Source organism: Pelmatolapia mariae, linkage group LG16_19 (assembly GCF_036321145.2).
Source record: "Pelmatolapia mariae isolate MD_Pm_ZW linkage group LG16_19, Pm_UMD_F_2, whole genome shotgun sequence".
Taxonomy (NCBI): Eukaryota; Metazoa; Chordata; class Actinopteri; order Cichliformes; family Cichlidae; genus Pelmatolapia; species Pelmatolapia mariae.
In genome coordinates this window covers 14,369,494-14,391,836 of record NC_086241.1, presented here as the reverse complement: position 1 = coordinate 14,391,836, position 22,343 = coordinate 14,369,494, and the positions used below count along the sequence as shown (strand labels likewise).

Here is a 22,343-nt window from a genome sequence, read left to right as displayed (position 1 = left end):
AATCGGCTCATGCATTTTCTGCAATATTAAAACTGACAAACAAGCGGACACACACACACACAGTCCTGGATGTTGCTCTGCTCATATCTGTAACGCTTTCTTTCAGATAAAGCTTGCATACTGCATTTACCTAAATGTATCTGTCTACACTTGTATTTTTTATTGATGATTGTCCTTTACTTTGTTCATTATTCTTACTTGAACCTGTTATGTTCTGCTGCTGTGTTAATTCTTGATCTCTCCTACAGACTGCACAGAGGAAGATCCGGGAGATCATTCAGCAGGTCAAACAGCAGGAACAGAAGCACCAGCAGGGCGCCGCCGTGTCACCGCACCACTCCAAGTGACCAGCCGGGTGGCTCCAGTGGGCACCAGCCAATGAATGTAGCCCTCCCAAATGGACAGAGACCTATCCAGACTAAGGCCAAGGCCAAGGGGGACATGCAGGGCAGACCAGCAGCACCGGGATCAAAACCAAAGAACTTCGCTAGGGGGGACACAAGTGAGAGCCAAAGGCTGAGGGCATTGTGTGCACTGCCAGCCCTGTGAGAGCAGATAGATTGGGAGAAATCGTACTGAAGCTAAAAAAAAAAAAATTAATAAAGAAACAAAAAGACCAAAAAAAAAAAAAAACCTACAAGAAAGGTGGAAATGGCAGAAAATTTGGGAACTGTTGTCTTCACGGTTTAAAAAAACTAGTTTGTCGCCCTGCATAACGTTATCTCTTTAGTTGGACTAACATAGGCCTAAAAAGAGAAAAAGCAACTCTATTTTAACACGAGCGTATATGAGGCATTGTGATTGATATTTTGGGTTAGAGCGAGAGCGAGCGACAGCGGACTCCTTCTCTCACGCGTGTTTGAGATATTTAGATCAAATATCCTTAGCAGTATTAATGCAGTAGAAACGTGTATGGATACACACTGAGAGCATGCTCTGTTATTTTATTCATCAAAATGACAGTACAGCTTGGTGTTAGTATTTTGCTTGTACCTGAGATTGATTGATTGAGTAATCGATTGATTGACAGCCTCCCCTTGTTTGTTCCCATTTTTAGGCCACTGAAATTTGAAAAGAAAACCCCTATAAGTAAATAAGGTGAATGGTTCTGAGTCTTTGTAACAAGCCTGTGTGTGTGCCAACGCAAAAGATAACGTCCCTTTCAAATATATCTCACCATTCATATCTGATACTAAGCTTATTTTTTTTAATTTTTCTCTTTTCTTCTCATTTCTGCTTCACTTCTCATCACTCTCTCTCATCGGACACCATGTCTTTTCTTTTGTTTTTGTTTGGGTTTTTTCTTTTTTTAAAAATGGGATAAAATTTTTCCGTAGCTTTTTGATAACCTTGAACTGACTGCCACTTTTGCTCAAGAGAGGTTAAATGCAACTGAGGGATTTTTCTTTTTTCTTTCTTTTTTTTTTTTTTTTGTAATCAGTAAAATTCTGTCATGCTGTGCAGTAGACGTCGTCTGTGTTCACGCTCGTCGTCTCCTCTTCAATCAGAGCAAAAACTGACGTCTTAACGAGCGGTGCGCGTTCGCCCGTTAACCGGTCCTCTTCGAACGCGCGCCGCCACACGCTTGGCCTTATGAGTACGTCGCAAGGGCCAGCACAGAATGTGAGCTGAGGGCCCAGTAAAGGAGGGGGACAGGGTTCGGGGCAGGGTTCGGAGGGTTAGGGGGAGGGAGGGTGCAGACCTCTGGTGTGTGGGGTGGCAGCGAGGTTGGATTTTAGGGAGGCGCTGTATGACCTGTGGTACACGACCAGCCGCAGCCGCGTTTGGCTTTAATCCTCTCTTGTCAGGGAGCTTTCTAAAAATGGCATGACAGCTGTGAATGTACAAAATGCAGCCTTTTTAGAAAAAAATACAGATATCACCCCTGCCGTGTCCAGCAGGCCAGGCCAGCGGCACACGACACACAGATTGTCATCCTCTTGCTCTCTCTGTTCTTTTCGCTTTTTTTTTTTTTTATTTTATTATTAAAAAAAATTATTTTGGCGAGCTGGCCGCCTGCTCTGTGGGCACGCTGGACACGCAGGTCCTGGTGTCCCTTTGTGCTTTACTTTGAAGAACATAGAAGCTTGTTGCCTTATTTTGTCACCTTTCATACATCACCCATCAGCTTCATCTTCCAGACGCAAGGTTATTGCCAATACGCACAGCTTCCTCCGTGTGTGTGTGTGTGTGAGTGTGTGTGTGTGTGTGTATATATATATAAAAAGAGAGAGTAATATTTATGAATCTATTTTTTCCTATTTTGTGATGAGAGCTATTGATAAGAAACAAAAAGAAGACAAAGTCCTTTTCTTTTTTTCCTCAGTGGGACACTGCCATATTATTTTGAAGGGAAGTGTTTATTTTCTTGAAAAAACTAAAACAAAAACTAGACTATGAATAATAATATAATGAATAAAAACCTGAAAAAATAGGAGAGCAGTAAAAGTGAACCACCGCGTTAACTTGTGGTCGGGATGTGAACAGTGCGCATGTCAGTATTGTGATCTACCTCAGGCTTCAGGGTACCTCAGTCCAATCTTTCATTTCCCCTTTTTTCCACATTTTTGTATGCCTTGTTAACTAATCATTTTGAGCGTTTTTAATTTTCTTTTTTAATGAAATGAAAAAAGAGAAAAGATCTACAGTAATCTCTACTCTCTTCAGGTCCAGCCGACTAGTGAAACTTTGTAAAAAAAAAAATCAAATAAAAATAACCGTAGTCAACTTTGTCGGACTGTTTGCCTGGACGCCATACAACCTCTTAATGATACAAAAGAATTTCCAAGTCAGTTTTTTTTTTTTTTTGTTTGCTAGAAAGGAATGAAGAGCAGGATCTAAGGGGTACATACCTGCCCGATGTGGTTCTGAATGTGGATGTTGTGTACTGATTTCACCTTCAAAGAAATTAAAGAGAACAAAAAAAAAAGAAAAATCAGTTGATAGAAACAGAAACTAACCGACTGTACCTCCTGTTTTTGTTTTTTTTTGTTTGTCTTTCCCAACCGTACCTCCAGGTTTTTTGAGACTTTTAACAAACCACGACGTTTATTCACTTGTGGAAAAAAATAACATAAAAAAAATTTTCTTTTTTTTTTTATAACAACCCAATTTTACCAGCTCTATTTGATAACAGCATCCTCTGGGGTTGATTTGATGAAAACACAAAGCTGCAAAAATACACTGACAGGACTCTTGAACGTGGTGTGAAGCCCTAGTCTTCTGTGTAGAATGTAGAACAACTCTAGTCGTTGAAATGTCACTGTGTACGACAGGATAACTGTATATCTGTAAACATGTACAATAGTCGCACATTAATGCATCGTTTTCTGTCTCTCTATAACACCTACCAGTCTGCGCCTGCATTGTGAGAAATGGTGGGAGAAGTTTAGAGCGTCACAGGTTCCCTCAAGCTGACCTCTAAATGGTTCTCTCATCGATCTACCGGTTATTAAATTTTTTTTGTGCTGTACATTTCAGAATTACCTCTGAATCCAAGGCTGACTTAGTTACAGTTACTAAAACCTGTGTAGGGCAAAAGAATTAAATAAATAAATGATGTAGTGAAAGTTAGTTTGTTTTTGGCGCTATTTTAGGGATTTTTTTTCATCAGATGAGGATTTGTTTTTTTTTTTTGGTCCCAGTGAACACAGATTAGCAAAATAAAACAAAGGTCTATCAAACTCACACAATGCCTGGGGCTGCTTCAGCACGCCTCCACCACAGCCGGTACAGTACCTCATACTGATGATGTTAGCTCGCCAGACCTGATTCAATTACCCTGACCTTACCCACATGAATGCAGTACGGTGCTTCTGTTGGAGCGCATGACTCCTGCGGTGGGCTGCTTCACTTTAGTAGGGCATGTCTGTTCGCAGTAGCACTGGAAAATTGAATTTTGTCACTTACGGTTTGTCTGACTGGCAGGAGTAGGTTTTTTTTCCTCTTTTTTTTTTCTTTTTTTTCCCTTTTTCCTAGAGCAGATTTGAAGTTCTTTTCTCGCATTGCAGAGGACTCCTCAGGCCTCTGCCTCTCTTGTGTTTTTGGCTCTTTATTAGAAGAGCAGGTTTCCCTACAGCCACAGTCTGAGGCAAAACCTGCAAACATCATAGTAACTTCTTTTTTTTTTTTTTTTTTACTTCCAAGGATTTTGGTGTTTCTAGGTTCAGTAGGGTGTTGCTAGGCATTAATTTCAGTATCAGAAAAAACACACTTGCATCACTGAGGACGCACAGTGCTGTTAGTCATATCGCACAGCGGTTGAATAACTTAGGCTTTATTTTGTTTTCTGTTGATCTGGTTTTCTTGTCAGTTACACTGATTAAATAATGTCGTCTGGAGCAGTAGCCGGGATTCTTTAATATCCAGTCATGTTAGATCACTACTTGCTGTTAAATTGTGTCCTAGCTAGGATTTTAAACAGATTTGAAGATTGGGATGGGGGAGGGGGGGAGATAAGAAAAAGAAAATGCAAAGTAGATATGAGTGGGCAGAGTAACCAGGTCTGAAAATAAAAGTGCTGGTAAAAGTTGTTCTGCCTACGGGACTGAATATTCAACACCATCCAAAATAACAAAAACAAGTATGGATCAGGTGATGAAGGATCAAGTCTGGTCAGATGTGCAGAACCACAGCAGTGTTTTTTTTGTTTGTTTTTTTGTCGTCCTAACTTGTGAACTGAGAAAAATGCAAAGACTTGCATGAGACTATTGCAGGCGATCCAGTATGTACTACACGTCATATAGCACTATACTTCAATTTGTGGTTTTACATCGATCCGACTCTTAACTGCTCTTCACCATTTGGGAGATTCCTTTTGTTTCCTCAGTAGGTCACAAACCCTCACGTCCTACATTTCCCACAGGCCAAAAGGTCCCAAAAACACCTCAAGGTAATTGGTGACTGTGCACTGGACAGACATACGATCCATTGTTACTACATCTCGTGGATCTGTGCCTTTCTGGTAACAGCCATGCTGTTGTTTTGAGTTGTGAGTGAACTGTATTGCTGAGCAACCTGGATCTGAGCAATAAAGAATATTTGAAAGAAAACTGTTTTCACGTTTTATTATTTCAAAGGTTTTGTACCTCTCTAATAAAGGTGCTTCCAACACTTACAATCTGACACACCAAAGGTCAGTCACACTGAAAAAAGCTGGATATAAGTAAAACGTGTAACCATTAAAAAAAACAAACCCCTTCATCCACCGAGTGCACTGGAGCTTCTGCTCAGTGATTCTGCTTCATCTTGCATTGTGCACAAGATCACCACGTATTAAATTTGAAACACATTACATTAAAACAAAACGTACAATTCAGAAGAAAGACATTTTACTGCTAAACCAATAAAAAGACTGCAAAGAAGGATTTTTCTAGCAGGATTAAAGCTTCAAGTCACCCAAATTAACTGCACATCGGTTTTCAGACAATACAGGAGAACACCTTAACACGTTAAACACGTCCCATATAACGAGCCATTAAAACAGGTCACGCTGCTTTTCCAGAGGTCAAATTCTGGCCTCTAAATGACACCCCCCAAAAAATGATTAACACTGAAACTGCAAGAAGCGATTGTCAAAACAATAAAAAATAACCTACTCATATAGTGTGTGCTGCACACATAACCAAAAAGAAAAATCAAAAGCCCCACAAAACCATCATCAACAAACATTTACACCATCTCTTTCTGGTGCTCATGGAGGTAGAAGTGTGAGTTCAAAACTCCACGACAGGCACTTTGAACATGAGTGCAAGAGCAAAGTTTCCTTAAAATGCCCCCCTCCCTCCCCTTCGTGTCACCACTGTACATTCATACATCTATAAACATTTACTGCTGTGCCAACATGTGGCACGGAAACATCTGGTAGGGCATAATTCTCCTCAAATACTCCCACTGTGACTTGTCCAGGTGGCTCTGCAACAGTAAAGCACTTTACACGTGTGTGTGTGTTTCATTCGCTCTTGAGGGCAGAAGGCATCAGTATGCTAACAAACAAACTCAGTCCCAGGATGGATCACTGGACCTTCTTATCGAGTCCATTCTGTGACTGGATACCAAGTTTGAGTCGCTTCTGACTGAAGTGGCGGATGAGGGCACCAGGCAGCAGAGCCATGCAAGCGATGGCCAGCAGCTGCAGGAGCCGCTCCCAGGAGAACAAGTCATCCAGCGATGACACCTCGGATAGCATGACACCTGTCTGGACGCAGATGAAGTTGTATGGCAGGAGGCCTGAAGAAGCGGACAATAAAGCAAGAACAAATTGTGCTGAGACACGATGGGTAACTTAATTTGCAATGACAGATGCAGCGTTGTGTTGTTGTTGCTTAACCCTGTAAGGTCCAAGAACCCATAATCCTAACCCTATGCTATCACATGAAAACTGTGGTTTTTTTCCCCCTTTAAAAAACAGTTACTTGTTTTTAATCTATTACAACTCATGGGGTTAAACTGGAGTGTTGGCATATGCCACCATATAAATTCTTAGTGTGCATATCTATGTAGAAACCAGGCTTAAGTCTGTGCTGTGAAGAGGAGTTTTATTAGGTTTAATGCCAGCTGTAGGAGGCCTGGCACGAGCCGGTAAGTAACAACATCACAATCAATCCAATTTTTATTTCGAACATATAAGTAATAATTTTGTTAATACCCTTAAAAACAAACAAATACATTTATCAAAATTAGTAAGGAAAAAACAACAACGTTTTCATGTGTGTGATGGGTGCTGGATATTAAGAGCCTACAAGTGGCCGACACTGTTGCCAACATTTATACCTGTGCTGTTCCCTTTCTATTAATGGTATGATTTAACTTTCAACCTGAAAGTCAGGATAGTTTGCCAAAGAGGTTGTTGCTCTCTGTGCAAGTTTAATGACCATGACCAGATCAAAGATGCCTGCAACTGTATCGTTTAAAGACGAGGAAATCAGTCAGTTTAAGTCACATATGGTTATGATTTTTTTATAGGCACAGAATTATCTAAATCTAGAGGTGTATTAATAGATATAACAGAGTTTTCCAGGGAGCGATAATTTTAAAAAGTTAAAGCTAATAAGCTTGGTTTTAGCCTGTCAATAGTGACTGACTATTTTAAAAGCTGAAGCCCATCGTCATCCAGTATTTTGTTTTCAATGTGGAGTGCTAGAAGTACCTCACTTAGTGTCACCAAGCAGAAAATCTGTGTGTGCTTACCAATGAAGACTGAGCAGAAGAAGAAGGTGATGGGGATGTTTACAATCGGGGCAGACATATTCAGAAACCAGTTGGGAGTCATGGGAAAGAACCTCAGGAAAAGCAGGAAGAAGAACAAACAGTCCTGGTTTTCCTCCACCTGGAAGATATGGAGAACAGATCAGACGGGCTGGAGATATTTACAGAGGCAGGCGGTAGGTGTGTGTCATCGTTCTCGTCCCCTGTTCACATCAACTAGTCACGCGCAAGTTAACTCATCAGCAAAACTATACCAAGAGCCATCTTTTCAAAGCGTTACAGTCAAGTAGGCCTTTTGGTGAATAATAATGCAAATCCAAATCTGGCATAACTCTCAGTATACTCGGATATTTGCCAAGCACCCACCAGCTACGAAGAAGCTCATCTTGTCAGTACATATACGTCCGTTACAGGCCCAGCAGGCCTACCTTATTTTGCCTGTGCGCGTGGGTTATCCCTCCCTCCTGTCCTTGGCACCGCCCTCTGCAGCTGACTCCACTCAGCATTCAGCACCAGGGAGTACTTTAGGTCAGGGAGAGCCACTGCTGTGTCAGCATGTGAGCCGTGCATAGGAGCGTGTTTGATCAGTTCTCTTCAACTTATTCTTTTTGTGACCCACACGGCAAAGCCCTGTCTAAGGTTTTGCTGTGTTTGATCTCTTTCGGTTTAACTATTAAAACTTAAAAAAAAATATTGACTCCTTTTTCACTATCGCTTTTCTCACGTCCCCTGAGCACTGTACTACAAAGCAAAATTAATAGCTTAGTGACATAATGCCAAATGTATTCGCTCATTTGGCTTCACACACATGTGAAACTTGAGTGACATCCCATTCTTAACCCATAGCGCTTAATATGATGTCGGCCCACCCTTCGCACCTTAGCTTACAGCCATACAACCCTGAGCACACCCGATCTCGTCTGAAAAGGATATAACAGTTAATGAGTCTGTTTATGGGAATTTTTGACCATTGTTCCAGAAGCACATTTGTAAGGTCAGACACTGTGTTGGACAGGAAGGCCTGTCTCTGCTCTCATTCATCCCAGAGGAGTTCTATTGGATTGAGTTCAATCATCTAGATGGATGAGTGAATACTTTTGGCAATATAGTGTATGTTGAGCTGAAAATCAGAGTTATTTGCACTCTTACGCAGAATGCTTTTATGCCTGGAACTGCCAAGTCTGTTTCACACTGTTTAAGCCGCAGGTTAAACATAGACCAGCTGATCTTTTAACCTATTTTCAGGATTTATTTGTAGGATATTCATCAGCCAAAATATTTAACAGCTAATTAATTAAATTTTCATTTGGCAACAAACTAAAGTGATTTCCACGTCTCAGTCATCAGACGGTGAGATGGAGACAGAGCTGTTTAAGTGGATCAAGTTTAAGGTTTCAGAGTCTAATGTGCAGCTGTCAGAAAGAAACAACAACAACATAAACTCATGAATTCACAAGATTAATGACTTCCTGCCAGCGTTGCTCTGTTGCCATTTTTTTTTTTGAGCCAGCAGTATTGCCTTCAGTGGTTACATATTTCATATTCTTTACAGATCTCTATCACCTGCTCCTCTGCAGGTGTCTCTGACTGGAGTAGGTGGGACTCAATCTATTTTATGAGCAAGAAGAGTGATGTAGCAAACACCCCCTTTCACATAACCACACATACAGCCTGAAGCAGAAAACCTACCTAACAAAGAAAGCTGACATTGTGGTAGCTGTTATCTCTGAAATTTTAGGTTATGGCTGGCTCTGTGTCAAACTTTCTCCTGGGCTTCATGAGGGAACACAACAATGTCGCTTCTACATGCTTGACAGCAGAGTCTGAAATTACACCTGTCAACCATTTCTTCCTTTTCAAGGACAAGAAGTCACTGATTTATCAGATTCTATGTGTAGGAATGAGTATACTGGATTTCTAAAGTGATAATATGATATGGCCAATGTCTCCTTTTAGGAAGTGTTATTGGTAATAATAGCTTGACAGGTAAAACCTTTGATTTTTGTAAATAAGATAAAGCGTAGCCCTCTTTACTGTTTATTTACAGCACACACAGCCAAATTAACAGTTGTTCTCTGAGAGAACAACTGTTAATTTTTGTCCACCAGTATTTCAAAAACTTACTATATTTGTTTCCTTCAGTGTGTTTTGTTTGTGTGACAGCCCGGTCGTACCTTTCTCTGTAACGTGGAGACTTTATCTGGGAAGAGGTTCACAATGTAGTGTTTTCCAAAGAATTGGGAGAGGAGGAAGCACATTGTAGAGCCCACAGTTGTGAGCACACAGGCAAGCAGCAGTCCTTGATAGGGTCCAAATATAGCTCCCGCAAGAATGTTCTACACAATGACAAATGGAGACCAAAAGCCCGCGTTAATAGGCATCATCTGACACACAGCTCTGTGGCGTCTCTACATGCGAAAGGAGAGAAATACTTTGTGATCTAACACTGGTGTGAAGCCAGTATTTTGGCAGTTCTGCCCACTCAGATTGTCATTTGCATTATCTGAATATTCTTTTATCCTCCGCATTTATTTAAACAAGAGACACAAGCTGCATACCGCATGCTGCCCAAGTGCCTTCCTTCATTTTGCATGCAAATGTAATCTTTTCACACCTACAAGATGTGACACTTTTGGCATATTTTAGCCCATGTGTTTTCGTAATGTATTTAAACATACAAAATGCTTCATTAAAAGGATTTTACATGTGTTTTAAGACAGCCAGCACAAGAAATCTACCAGTTTTGTGCTGATCACAATGCCTTATCATCCTGGATCTATCTGTACACAGGACATTATTACCTTACCAGGAATGAGGATCCAGGAATAGCAAAGGACTGCTTGTAGAGATAAGCACTGCAGAAGAGGAGCAGGACATATCCAGTGTGCTCTGTCTTGTAGAACTGCAAGAGTTCAGCGAGTTCCCGCAGCTCCTCCAAGTCTGAAGGGAACTTTAACCTGTGAGAACATTCACATTTAAGTTAGTCATTTCTGTCAGGCCAGCTTCGTGTTCACAGAAAGACCAGCAGCACAGAAAAAATATCATTGTGATCAAAAATGTTTTAACTTAAAGTTACTTTTAGATTTAAATAGCTAAAAGAGTAACCCATGTGGTTTCTGCGGGGACTACAAACTACCATCTGTTTTACTATTGACAAATCTCACTTCAATCCAAGATAAGTACAAAGAATGAAGTGAGTTTCTTTGAAAAGTTCATTCTTTGTGGGACAGAGTCAAACAGCATCACACTGTTGCTGCAGATTTTGTCAGCTGCACATCCATGGATGCAAATATCCCATCCCACCACATCCCAAAGGTGCTCTATTAGATTGAGATCTGGTGACTGTGGACGCCATTTGAGTGCAATGACCTCATTTTCATGTTGAAGAAACCAGATTTAGTTTATCTGACACAGTGCGTTATTCTGCTGGAAGAAGACAATGGACACACTGCTGTTATAAAGGAAAGGACATGGAAAGGACAAGCAGTCAAAAAGTGTACCTAATGAGCATAAGTAATATTTTAGGCTAATGAATGATATGAGGATCCCATTACACGTCTTTCTATGAAGTATCTGAATGACACAAACACCGGAAGGAGGTTTCCTCACTCAAAAATGGGATCTCACTTGAAAACTTGACTGCTCTGCATGTAATTTAGGCGAAGAGTGTCCTGGCTTGGTGCAACTTTTATATGGGGAAAAATCATGACTTGGTTTGGGATGACACAGCTTTGAACGTGTTCTTTTTCATTCATTACCAAAACTACACTTCAGTGGGGGAAAAAAAAGTTGAGCCCAGATAAACGCCACATAATGCAGGAAGAGCTGGAAACTGTTAATCTACTGTATTAAAACCAAATTACTTTTACTAATTATTTCTACAGTAAACAACAACACAGCAGTTGTCAATTATGACCTGATGACAACCTTCACAAGTTAAAGCAGAGGCAAAAACTGGACTTGCTATTTTAACTTTAGCTTTTCAAAAGAGGCTTCAGTTAGACTGTTTTTAGAGTCACTGCTTTTTTTTGAAGGGTGGTTAAAAGCCTGCACATACGCTGCCTGTCTTTTTATGAGCTGCATGCTAACATTAGCTTACTAGTGACCCAGCGGGATCCAATTTAAATAAAGCTAAATTATGCACAGCATATAACAGCCCCAAACTATGGGTTACCAGCCAGCGGCTAAATATACCAGTCACCTGCTGGGCTCTTCTTCTTCTAAGGAGTCGCCGGGCTGCTGCTGTTGCTCCTCGGACACATGTCCAGCCCCGGCGCTTCGGACAGAACGCTTTCTTGGTCCCGCGGGGAGGTACAAGGACAGGGAATATAGATACAAGCTGGCTGCGGCGACAACCGTGATTAGTCCTACGAGGGAGCGCATGTTCCCCTGAGTTTGATAGCCAGAAAAAAGCTTCACCTCCCGGTTGCTGTCAGCGAGAATAGCAACGGCAAGAAGCGGCAACCAACCGCCGCAGTGACGTCACATCCCCATGTCAATAGAACAGTTAAAATATTCAAATTACTAACCCACTAGCACCCACAAGTATATCTTATAATTTAATAATCAGATTAAAGTACATATCAATAATATAAAAGGCGGGGAAAAAATAATTATTCATAAACTCTGCTTCCGGTAGGGGGCGATAAGCGGGAGTGTTTGCCGTAGAAGAAGAGCGTTTGTTTACACGGAGGGGGAGGAAGTGTGACAAAGGTGATGAAGGATTGCTAACTGGATTAAAGTCAAGTTTCAAAGTTCAGTCTGCACAGCAAAAAAAAAGAAGTGCGACATCTCCAAGTATTCCTTCGACACCATGGCTCAGTACACTCGCGTTTCGGGCTCCGTGGGCTTGATTACTCTCCAAAGTCCTCCCGTTAATGCACTCAGGTGAGCCGATTTAATGAACTTGGTCTGCACAACTTCTTATACTGCAATTTTCTTTTTTAGCGTGTCTCGTAATGCGAATTCACATGTGCCTGATTGATTTTATATACAGTAGAGCTGTAGCTGCAACAGCAATTTGCAGCTTGCACAAGAACAAATGGTATTATCACGAAAGAGAGCTTTGTGCACCAGAAGATCGTAACTCAGGTGTTTTACCAGAGGGTGGCGTCAGAGAGGGTGATCCTCTGATTGCTGTTGTAAATGGCTTGAACCATAATCTGTCAAACATGAGTGATATCAAGTCTTTCTGTGACAAAGTTGAAGTGACTTTTATATGTCCTTTATTTATCCAGTAAAAAGACTTATCATACTTAATATGTTTTTTTAAAAATAAATCTGGCCAAGAGGGAAGTAGAAAATTAAAACAAATACCATATTAGTTGTATAAAGATGTTTTAATTTGCCATAAAGAAGTGGATTGCTTATAATGTAGAGCGCAGAGTCGCTACTTGCAAAACACATCCTTTGTTTATTTTATATACACCCCCTTCATAAACCCTGGTGTCTACAGCCTGTTTACAAATAGACACAAACGTTTTGTAGTTTGTACTTTTTATAGACGGCTGTACAGCAGTCTCATCATGCAGATTATTCCTAAGTTGGCAGCTGCCATTCTTCTGCATATAGAGTCAGTAGGTTTTCATACCTTTAAGTACATTTTAGTGATGGTTAATCTCATTCACGGCATTTATTTCAGGGTGATTTATTACCACTGCTGCTTTAGGAACAGCTTGAGGCTTAATACATTACAACAGAGAACTGTGATTAATTAACAGCACACTAAAAACACACCCAACCACAGTGTGATCTACTGGACCCTGGAACCTTTACTGGACCTCACAACTTTACTTTAAGTCACTTAAGCTGTAGCAATAATTGAATCTATTTACTCTCTAGTTATGCTATCGTTGCCCTGTTTTATAGAGACATTTTCTCATCTTGTTTTTTTTTTTATTCTATTCTGATGTGTACCTTAAGATTTAATAGACTGTATGATGCATTTTAGTAGCTTCGTAAGCTAAAATTATCAAAAAATAAAGTACATAGATGTTAATTATCAAAGTTTATACTGCTGTGCCTGTCTTTGTTACATGTTAATTTAACAGCAGAACAGTTTACTGTTAAGTTTAAAATTTCACAAAGGGTGGGGAAAAAAAGGCCAAATAAAGTTGTGACTTTTTCCTCATGCAGTGCAGCGGTGAGGCAAGGCATTGTCGACTCGATGCAGAGAGCGCTCAGTGAGCCAGAAGTGAAGTCTGTGGTCATCTGTGGCCAGAATGGGATATTCTCTGGGGGTACGGACATGTATTTTTTTTTATCATATACCATCATATTAGTTATAATGTAAGTGTCTCTGTCTGCCCATCTTCTTTCACTTATCCTATTGAAATTAATTTTTAAAGTATATTTTAAAAACATGCTCCATGACAGATTGGATCAAGTTGATCCCACTTTGTTCTTCTGGTGTTTTCCCTTCAGTTTGAGTTCCCTTCAGAGTGGGCACCTCAAGTCCCTGAAAAGGGAACAAAGTTCACAAGCAACCAAACATATTAGTGATACTCTAACAAAATAAGCACATTTTCAGTAGTTTTTTATTGCCCTTTTTATTAATTTAATGTTAATATTCCATCATTAAAAGGTGATTTGTTGCATACTCAAAATGCAGTAAATAATACAGATCCTGTCATGGCATTTGCAGCTGTAAACACAAAAGCAAAACCAGAAGTAAATAATTTCACATAGTTGAAAAATGTACAGTTTAGGATTATTTCTATTTGTGTCATTATGTCCACCATCATTTAACTTGGAGCTTATTTGCTTAACCGTTGTGTTTCATTCTATAAAATATGAAAAATAGAGAAACGTGTTTTTTCTCAACTAAAACCCAAATATATCTGTTGAGAAAAGTAGAAAAGAGCCACACAAAATAATGAATTGCTGATCTGCATATCCATCTCTCATGACCTTTCTTTCTCCAAGTTTCTGATCATTTTGTCAATTTGAATTTGTGCAACAGGAGCAGACATCAAGGAGTTTGGGGGACAGATGTCTGGGCCTCCCCTGATACCGATGATCCACGCCATCGAGGCTGCTTCTAAGCCCGTGGTGGCAGCTATAGAGGGGATCGCTTTAGGTGGAGGCCTTGAGTTGGCACTTGGCTGTCATTATCGGATCGCACACTCTAAAGTTAGTTCATGCTTCAGATCTCTGTCCCTGTCGGCCAGTGTCTCTTTAATGTCAGCGATGAAACGCATCGATGTCTGTCAGTATCTTGCATGTTGTGAAGCTTTTGCATAATAATGTTTTTTTTTTTTTAATTTTGCAAATGACTAGAAAAAGAGTGAGTTTGTCTGTGTCAGACTTGAAATGGGTTAAAAAAATCTTATCTGTCCAGAAAACATTTGCTGAGAATTGATATGTCACTCACAGAAGCCATGCAGAATAACACATATCATATTCAAAGAATATTTCCAGAAACATTTTTCACTAATGTCTAAACCTCCACAGTTCAGTACGTCCCGTTTATCAAATTTTGTGCCTTTATGTCTTTTCAGGCCAGAGTGGGACTTCCAGAGGTGACTCTGGGGCTGCTGCCTGGTGCGTCGGGAAGCCAACGTTTGCCGAGGCTGATCGGTGTCCCGGTTGCCTTGGACCTCATCACCACAGGTAGCAGAAAGAAGTTAACACTGTCTGACTTTAATTAATAAAGTTTCCTAAACTTGGCGACTCCCAGCAACTTTTGGTTTCTGAAGAAGAGCATGTCCTAAAACGTTTGATAAGAAAACACCCAGACATGTCACTGTAAGCAGTCCTGCTAAAAACTAATGAGAAACTATTCAGTAGCTTGTAGAACCGCCTATAGAGGCAATAGTTTGACTTTATCAGCCTCTCACATCATGTGTTTACAACATTGCTTCAGTTCATTGAGGTTTGCTGGCATTTGCGTATGCAGAGCTCACTTAAGGTCTCAACACAGCATATTAGTCACTTGGCCTACAGCAAGTGCTGTAGATTTGCTGTTGTAGTTGGGCTCATTGTCCAGTTCAATGACCTAATTTTGGCCGAGCTTTAGCTCATGGACAGAGAGCCTCATATTTGACTCTAGAATACTTTGGTGTACAGAGTCTGAATGATTACCCCTCCACCACAGTGGTTAACTGTTGTTGTGAGGTGTTTGTGCTGATTTGCTGTGTTTTGTTTTCTGTGCATTATGACCAAACATCTCCACTTTGTCTTGTTTGTCCAAATGACATTGTTCCAGAAGTCTTATGTTTTGTTCAGATGCAATTCTGCAAACAGAGCCGTGCTGCCTCTGGAGAGAAGAGGCTTTCTCCTGGAAACCAAACAAGTCGTATTTATTCAGTGTGTCTCTGATTGTACGGCCGTGAACTTTAATATTTAACAAACAAACTAAGACCTAAGATGTTGCTCATACGTTATTTTTTGTTATGTTTTTGTTTTTTGGGTTTCTTTTTTGCAGTTTCTCTGATTGTTGCACGCTATGACCTTGAGGTGAATTTGTTCGGATGTTGGCAGTCTGTCAAAGCTCCTGCTTTCATAGAAATGCTCACACTTGCTAATGATCATTTATTTAACTGTACTTTATTAGCAGCACTTGTCTGCTACTTACCCCTGTAATTCCTATGGAAACAGTAAGGGTTTTTTTTTCACATGTGACTGAAAATAAAATGAAAATAAACCAGGAGACAGTTTACATGGATGACCAGCAGAGGTCAGCATGAATTAACGTTTTACTATGTGATGCTGCAGGAGCGATTCACTGCCCTGTTCAGAATGTCTGAAATGTTCTTCACAAACTATAATTCTTCATCTTTTGATTTTTTAAAGTCTATTTTACTCTATTATGCTGTTTCGTTTTGTGAGACGTTGGCTGTATTTAACTAAAACAGGAGATGATGTGGTTTTAAGCTAAGCGTCTAAATGCCAAGGTCACCTGAAACGGTCCTCATTAATTCATATTATGTTCATCGTATCATTCATATGGAGCCTTGACGACACTCATGTCTCCCACAGGTCGCTACGTGACTGCCGCAGAGGCACTGAAATTCGGATTAGTGGACCAGATTACTGACCACAACACTGTGAATGTAGCTGTGAAGTTTGCCCAGAGAGTCGCAGGTGAGATGTGGAGGGAGGGGAAAAAAGAAGCAAATGGCACTCACTGGCTTATTATACTCTCTCTCTTCACTGGTTTAAAAATTGATTCTGTGGAAGCAGGGAAGAAATTCCACCTAGAGCAGTTATTTTAGGCGAGTCTGACATCAAGAAGCGCTGATATGTAGGTTGTGGAAGTAAAAGGAAGGAGAAAATGCAGCAGCCAGATCCTTCACCACAGAAGCCATAAATGTTTCATGGCTCTGTCAGATGTGCTCTGATGTCTTCACTGCTTTTGCTGTATTATTCAGAAGGGCGAAAAGGGACAAACTTTCCTAGAATATTAATAACGGGCCCTCACCAGTCGTTTTGGAGGATGAGGATTTCCCCCACACGTGCGAGCCAGCCTCATTTACTCGCTGAATGGGCTGCGAAGTGTGCCACATCCCCGTAGTTTAGGATGATTTATCAGTCAGTGGAAAGAGCGGCCCATTCATATTTGCTAGATAGTGATAAATATTGACAGAAAGCATTGGTAGACTCAGCCTGAATGAAAAAATATGACAAAATTTTTCAGTCATCTAGTTTACTTTTTGGAAAAAAACTCAATTTTTACCAGTCTTTGTGCTAAGCTAAGCAGCCTCATGTTAGGCATACAGACACAAGAGTACTATGAAACCTTTCATCCAACACTCAGCAAGAAAGCGGAGAGGCATATCAGAATGTCCTATTCCCTTTATTCATTTGAGCATTTATGAGTGCTATATTCCCTCTAGTACTGCAGAATAATGCACACACCACCCACTCTGGTGTGTGGTTCGGTGAGGGGAAGGTACATTTTGTTTAGTCCTGCCTCGGCATAGCCCTGCGAGAGCTTATGATTCTTCTCCATGAAAGGAACGTGAGATGATGTTTTCATGACTACACTGTAGGGTGCGTGCTAGATGTTTTTATTTATTTATTTTTATTCCAGAGATGTCATCTTCATCACTGGTGAGATTTCTTGGCAGTGACAGCTCATTTCGAAGGCATTTATGTTGGCAGCAATCTCACTACATCTGCACAAAACGTCAACAGTTAAGTCTTTAGGTTTGATTTACAATCAAAAGATGATTGCATTCTTGTGCTTTTTTTGAAAACATTTTTTTACACAAATGTTTTTTTTTCCTCCGCACTCTACTGCCAAGTTGACTTTGAGTGGGTGAGGAAGTGAGTGTTGTTGGTAAAGCCGAGGCTTAGAGTGAGTCAGACGGAGAAGCCAACGGCATACAAGACGGGAGATTTGAGGAGATAAGGCCGAATCTGTGGAGATTTTTAACAGATACTCCAGTCTTTTAGGTTGATTAGCAGGGGTGTTAAGTAGGGACGAGAACTGTGCGATTACATTTACAAACCGAGCGTGACTGTTTGCGACATTGAGACGCGCAGCTGACGAGACCCGCGGAGTACATTCAGTCTGTGCACACAGTGTGTGGGTACATATTTATCCAAAGAGCAGTTGCACTTAAACTGATGCACGTGTGGCCTCGCAGATGTACACACACACTCACACACACACCATATACACGCATGCTCGCAAGTCGAGGCTGGTGACGAGATTAACTTTTTTACCCCAGCGATTGCAACATCTGTCCCGCTACATCTGTCAGGACGGCCAGGATTCCCAACCGCTGCGCAACAAATCCACAGCTCGACCATTTACAGATTAAGCGCTTCAATAATACTCTCCTAAATTACACAGGAATGGCATTGCACTAACACACAATACTTCACAGACATTTATTGTAGACAGAATGTGCATTAAACTGGTTTAAAATGACCCTCATAATTCATTCCACACTTACAGTATACTGTTTTAGGCAAAACACCTCCTTATTGGACTAAGTGGATACTCATAATCAAATGTGGCCACTGTCCCTTTAAGCTTTGCCATGGTGACCCAGTTTCTGGCCCAGACCCATGGCTGAGTGTAATTCAGTGGAGCTGTGAAGGATTCTGACTACTGTCCCATGTAATCACGTCAGAGGAGACAGGAACGGGAATTAAGATTTTTAACAAGGTTTTAGCCGAGTGGTCATCTTCTTCACAGTCATTGTTCCTCAGGCTTGAATCACATCAGACAGGAAATCTTACGTTCGAAAGTTTCAGTATCTTTATATTAAATCTTTTCATGTAATTTGGCTTGTGGGGGAAAAAAATGATGTTGCTCAAAGGATTGAGAATTCAGTTTATCCCCCTTCTCTTCTTTGCTCTCACAGTTGGAAATTTACCTGCTATTTTGTCTATTTTGCTTTTCATTCGGTTTCAGATGTGCGTTATTCAAGGTGAATGGTAACAGTAAACTGGCAAGGTCCCTCCCATTATCTGGAAATGGTCTGTCAAATCCCTCTGCACGTAGAAGCTACCGGGCTATCTAGTGATTGAGTGGATGAGTGTGCCTGAAAAACCAATTACACCCGGACTCGGTGTGTGCTGAGTGCTGGTTGACAAATTTGAGAAAGTGGAAAAGAGTGGTACCTCTGGAAGATGGGAGGCACTTTTCGGTTTGAAAAGTTGAATTGTGCAGAGGCATCTGCACAGAAATCAGAAATGTAATTGCAGACTACAGGTTTAGCTGTCAGAAGTGTGACGAAGCTGAAAGCAGGCGATCATTCGGCTGGGGTCACATCGTCCTTTTTTTCTTTCTTTCTCTTTTTTTTTTTTTTCCCCCTGCAGATCAGCCGCTGGATGCACGTCGTATAAGCACATATCCGTGTCTGTGCCCCCCTGATGTGGATGTTCTGTTTGAGGAAGTGATGCAGAGGGTGCGCCGGACTGCCCGTGGAGCCATAGCACCAATTGCGTGTGTCCAGGCGGTGCGCGCAGCGGCCACCCTGCCCTACAATCAGGGAATGGAGCGGGAGAGAGAGCTGATGGCTACTCTCTTCACCTCTGGCCAGGCCCGCGCTCTGCAGTACTTTTTCTTTGCTCAGAGAGCCGTCGGCAGGTGGAGCATGCCCAGTGGAGCCCGCTGGGATACGAGCAAGCCCAGGCCTGTACATAAAGCAGCTGTGATTGGTAAGGGCTTTTGTGGCTTTTAATTTCTACTTGTCCTGAGCTTTTCATTTATCACAAGCACATTGACTCATCTCACTATCCGAGTGGCATCTCCACATCCAGGTTGCCTATGGAAACTAAGCCCTTGTTTACACTTCAGCTGAGTTTTAATGGATGTCTCTTCCCTGCCGCGAGGCTTGGATGTATGACAATCTGGATATGTGAAGCTCAGCAGCTTGTGTATTAAAATTGCAGGCTTTGGAAAAACGCTATGCTGCCAACGTAAAACTATTTACAGTCTAGCATTGCACAAAATGTTCCGTGTATATATTTATATCCTGTAATTTAACAGAAATTCATGGCTGTTGGTTCAGATATTTTTTTCCCCCTATAGTCAGCGTGATTTTTGGTTTTGTTTTGTTTTTTTGTCGTTTCAGGTCTTGGCACCATGGGAAGAGGCATAACTGTTGCCCTTGCACAGGCAGGGTTCTCTGTGGTAGCTGTGGAGACTCAAGAGAAGCAGCTGATGGAGGCAAAGCAGGCAATATCAGGCATGTTGGAGCGAGGGGCTAAGAGACGTGGGGTCGCTCCTGCTCTAGACAAGATCAATTACGGCTGTAACATCCAGTCGGTAGCAGATGTCGACCTTGTCATCGAAGCTGTGTTTGAGGACATGGCTCTGAAAAAGAAGGTCTTTCAGCAGCTGTCCGCTGTTTGTAAACCTGACACGTTCCTGTGCTCAAACACCTCTGGATTAGACATCGACCAGCTGGCCTGTCAAACCCGCAACCCAGAGCTTGTGGTTGGGATGCACTTTTTTGCTCCAGCCCACGTCATGAAGCTGCTGGAGGTGGTTTATGGGCCAAAATCCTCTCCTCTTGCTGTGGCAACTGCCATGCAACTGGGAAAGAAAATTGGGAAAGTCAGTGTGGCGGTTGGAAATTGTCGGGGTTTTGTGGGGAACCGCATGCTGAAGCCATATTTGGAACAAGCCCTCTTCTTGTTGGAAGAGGGAGCCACACCTGAGTTTGTGGATCAAGTGCTGGAGGAGTTTGGGTTTGCCATGGGTGTGTTCAGAATGTCTGACCTCTCTGGGCTTGATGTGGGCTGGAAAGTGAGGATGGCTGATGGCTTGGCAATGCCCGACCCGACAACGGGACAGCCAACGAGGCTCCGACAAGGTCGCAGGTACAGCCCCCTGGGAGACCTGCTCTGCGAGCAGGGACGGTTTGGTCAGAAAACAGGCAGAGGGTGGTATCAGTATGATAAACCTGGCAGTCAGGTGGCTAAGCCTGACCCTTGGTTGCACAGCTTCCTGGACGAGTACCGAGCCCGGCACGCCTTGGTGGCACGCCGCATAGACCACCAGGAGGTGCTGGAGCGCTGCCTCTATTCCATGATCAATGAGGGCTTCCGCATCCTGGAGGACGGAATAGCCGCAGGGCCTGAAGACATCGACGTCATTTACGTGTTTGGCTACAGCTGGCCTAGACACCGCGGAGGCCCCATGTTCTATGCTGCCACAGTTGGCCTAAACAAGGTCCTTGAGAGGCTCGAGCACTACTACCAGGCTCACCCTGATGTGCCCAGCCTGCAGCCCTGCCACTTGCTCAGGAAGCTGGTGGCCAGCGGCAGCCCACCAATCCAAAAGTGGAGGGAAGTGATTAAGAAAGTCCGCAGCCAGCTGTAAACAACATTTCAACTTTAACGTGTTAATGCACTTCTGAGTTTATAAGCTGATTAAATGTTGACTTGCACAATCAAATAATAAGAAGCACCTGTAAAACTAAATGCATTTACCTTAAACCAAAAAAAGACCTCCTGTCTTTGCCAACCGCATTTTTTTTGATCGTGACAGGAAAATTGCTCACCTCATAGATGAATATGTTCAACATGAAATACTAATAAAAACAGTGTCTATTGTGTATTAGTAGCAGTAATAAAGATTGAGCCAAAAAAGTAGTAGTGCAAATGTTCAGGAGTAAAATAACACGCGCTTTAAGGAAAATTAACCATAATTTGGAAAAATAAACTGAAAGAAAAGTGTGACGGGAGTAGATTAACAGCACAGTACTGGGGATATGTGCAGGAAGCAAGTCATCTTAGTGTACGTGAAATGTCAGCTGATAAGAATAACAGAAGGAAGAAATTATACATCTTCAGCAGAGATGGATGACTGCAGGGAGGAGGGACCTCCTGTGGCGTTCAGCAAAGCACTTAGTCATTCTGTCTCTGGCGGACCAGACCACTGTGGAGAGGCTGGGCAGTGTTGTCTGTAGATAGACAGACAGATACTTTATTGTCCCCATGGGGGAAGTATGACTTGGACTCTGCAAAGCCAGACCCCTCAATAAATATGGGCACTCGGCACCAACAGATACAGCTTTAAAAGCCCAAAGGAATACAACATCACTCAGACTGGATTTGAACTGCAGCCTCATTTTATTTTGATCTTACTGACAGTTTATACAGTTTGACTGTATTATCATTTCTTATATTTTGTCTACTTTATTCACACATAGAGGTGGACACAATACTAGGAATGGCCACAGTGGAAAAACAGACCTGACCAGGCTTTGCAGCCAGCGAATGTATTGCAGCAGATGAAGCTCTACAGAGGAAATAAAACTCTAATAATTGTGAATAAAATGTCTTTACTTAAGCTTGTGCTTCTAAAATTGTTTACCAAAAACATATATGGCACATAAAATGCTAACGTTTGAATGTAAATTAACTCTTTGCTTTTCCTGGTTGTCACTAATGATACTGCACAGTATAATCTGACTCTTCCAATAAAGACATTATACAATCAGGTGTTGATCTGTTGTGATTTACACAAAAAATTTATTGGTCCTCATCAAAATGAAGCAATATCTAAAATCTAAAGTTTATTTAGTCAAATAATGAATCATTAAGGAAAGTGTGATCGGTATAAACTGAATATATATATTTCAAGTAAATTTAATCTTTTACATTATATTTATGTAACATGTAATCAGATTACTTAAAGTAGGCATTTTGGGGCTTGAATATGTTGAGTG

At 41.5% G+C, this 22,343-nt stretch overlaps 3 protein-coding genes across 5 annotated transcripts in view; 2 read left to right on the top strand and 1 right to left on the bottom strand.

Moving 5' to 3' along the window:
* Window positions 1–5,051, top strand: part of igf2bp2a (insulin-like growth factor 2 mRNA binding protein 2a) — a 58,529-nt gene extending 53,478 nt beyond the window's left edge. For all 3 annotated transcript variants that reach the window (XM_063496993.1, XM_063496992.1, XM_063496994.1), the window contains one exon: window positions 249–5,051. In XM_063496993.1, coding sequence (XP_063353063.1) covers window positions 249–347 — 99 coding nt within the window. In that variant the 3' untranslated portion in view covers window positions 348–5,051. The remainder of the gene's footprint in view (window positions 1–248) is intronic.
* Window positions 5,052–5,569: 518 nt separating this feature from the next.
* On the bottom strand, window positions 5,570–11,669 carry tmem41aa (transmembrane protein 41aa). Its single transcript, XM_063496991.1, has 5 exons — window positions 11,408–11,669; window positions 10,013–10,163; window positions 9,381–9,542; window positions 7,189–7,327; window positions 5,570–6,228 (listed from the first exon to the last, which is right to left on the bottom strand). Exons 1-5 carry the CDS (start codon window positions 11,587–11,589, stop codon window positions 6,014–6,016), a joined length of 849 nt encoding a protein of 282 aa, XP_063353061.1. The 5' UTR covers window positions 11,590–11,669; the 3' UTR covers window positions 5,570–6,013.
* A 230-nt stretch (window positions 11,670–11,899) lies between these two features.
* ehhadh (enoyl-CoA, hydratase/3-hydroxyacyl CoA dehydrogenase) lies at window positions 11,900–22,068 on the top strand. The gene is made up of 7 exons (XM_063499748.1): window positions 11,900–12,093; window positions 13,342–13,445; window positions 14,168–14,337; window positions 14,706–14,817; window positions 16,186–16,290; window positions 18,982–19,323; window positions 19,740–22,068. Exons 1-7 carry the CDS (start codon window positions 12,020–12,022, stop codon window positions 20,990–20,992), a joined length of 2,160 nt encoding a protein of 719 aa, XP_063355818.1. The 5' UTR covers window positions 11,900–12,019; the 3' UTR covers window positions 20,993–22,068.
* Window positions 22,069–22,343: the final 275 nt, after the last annotated feature.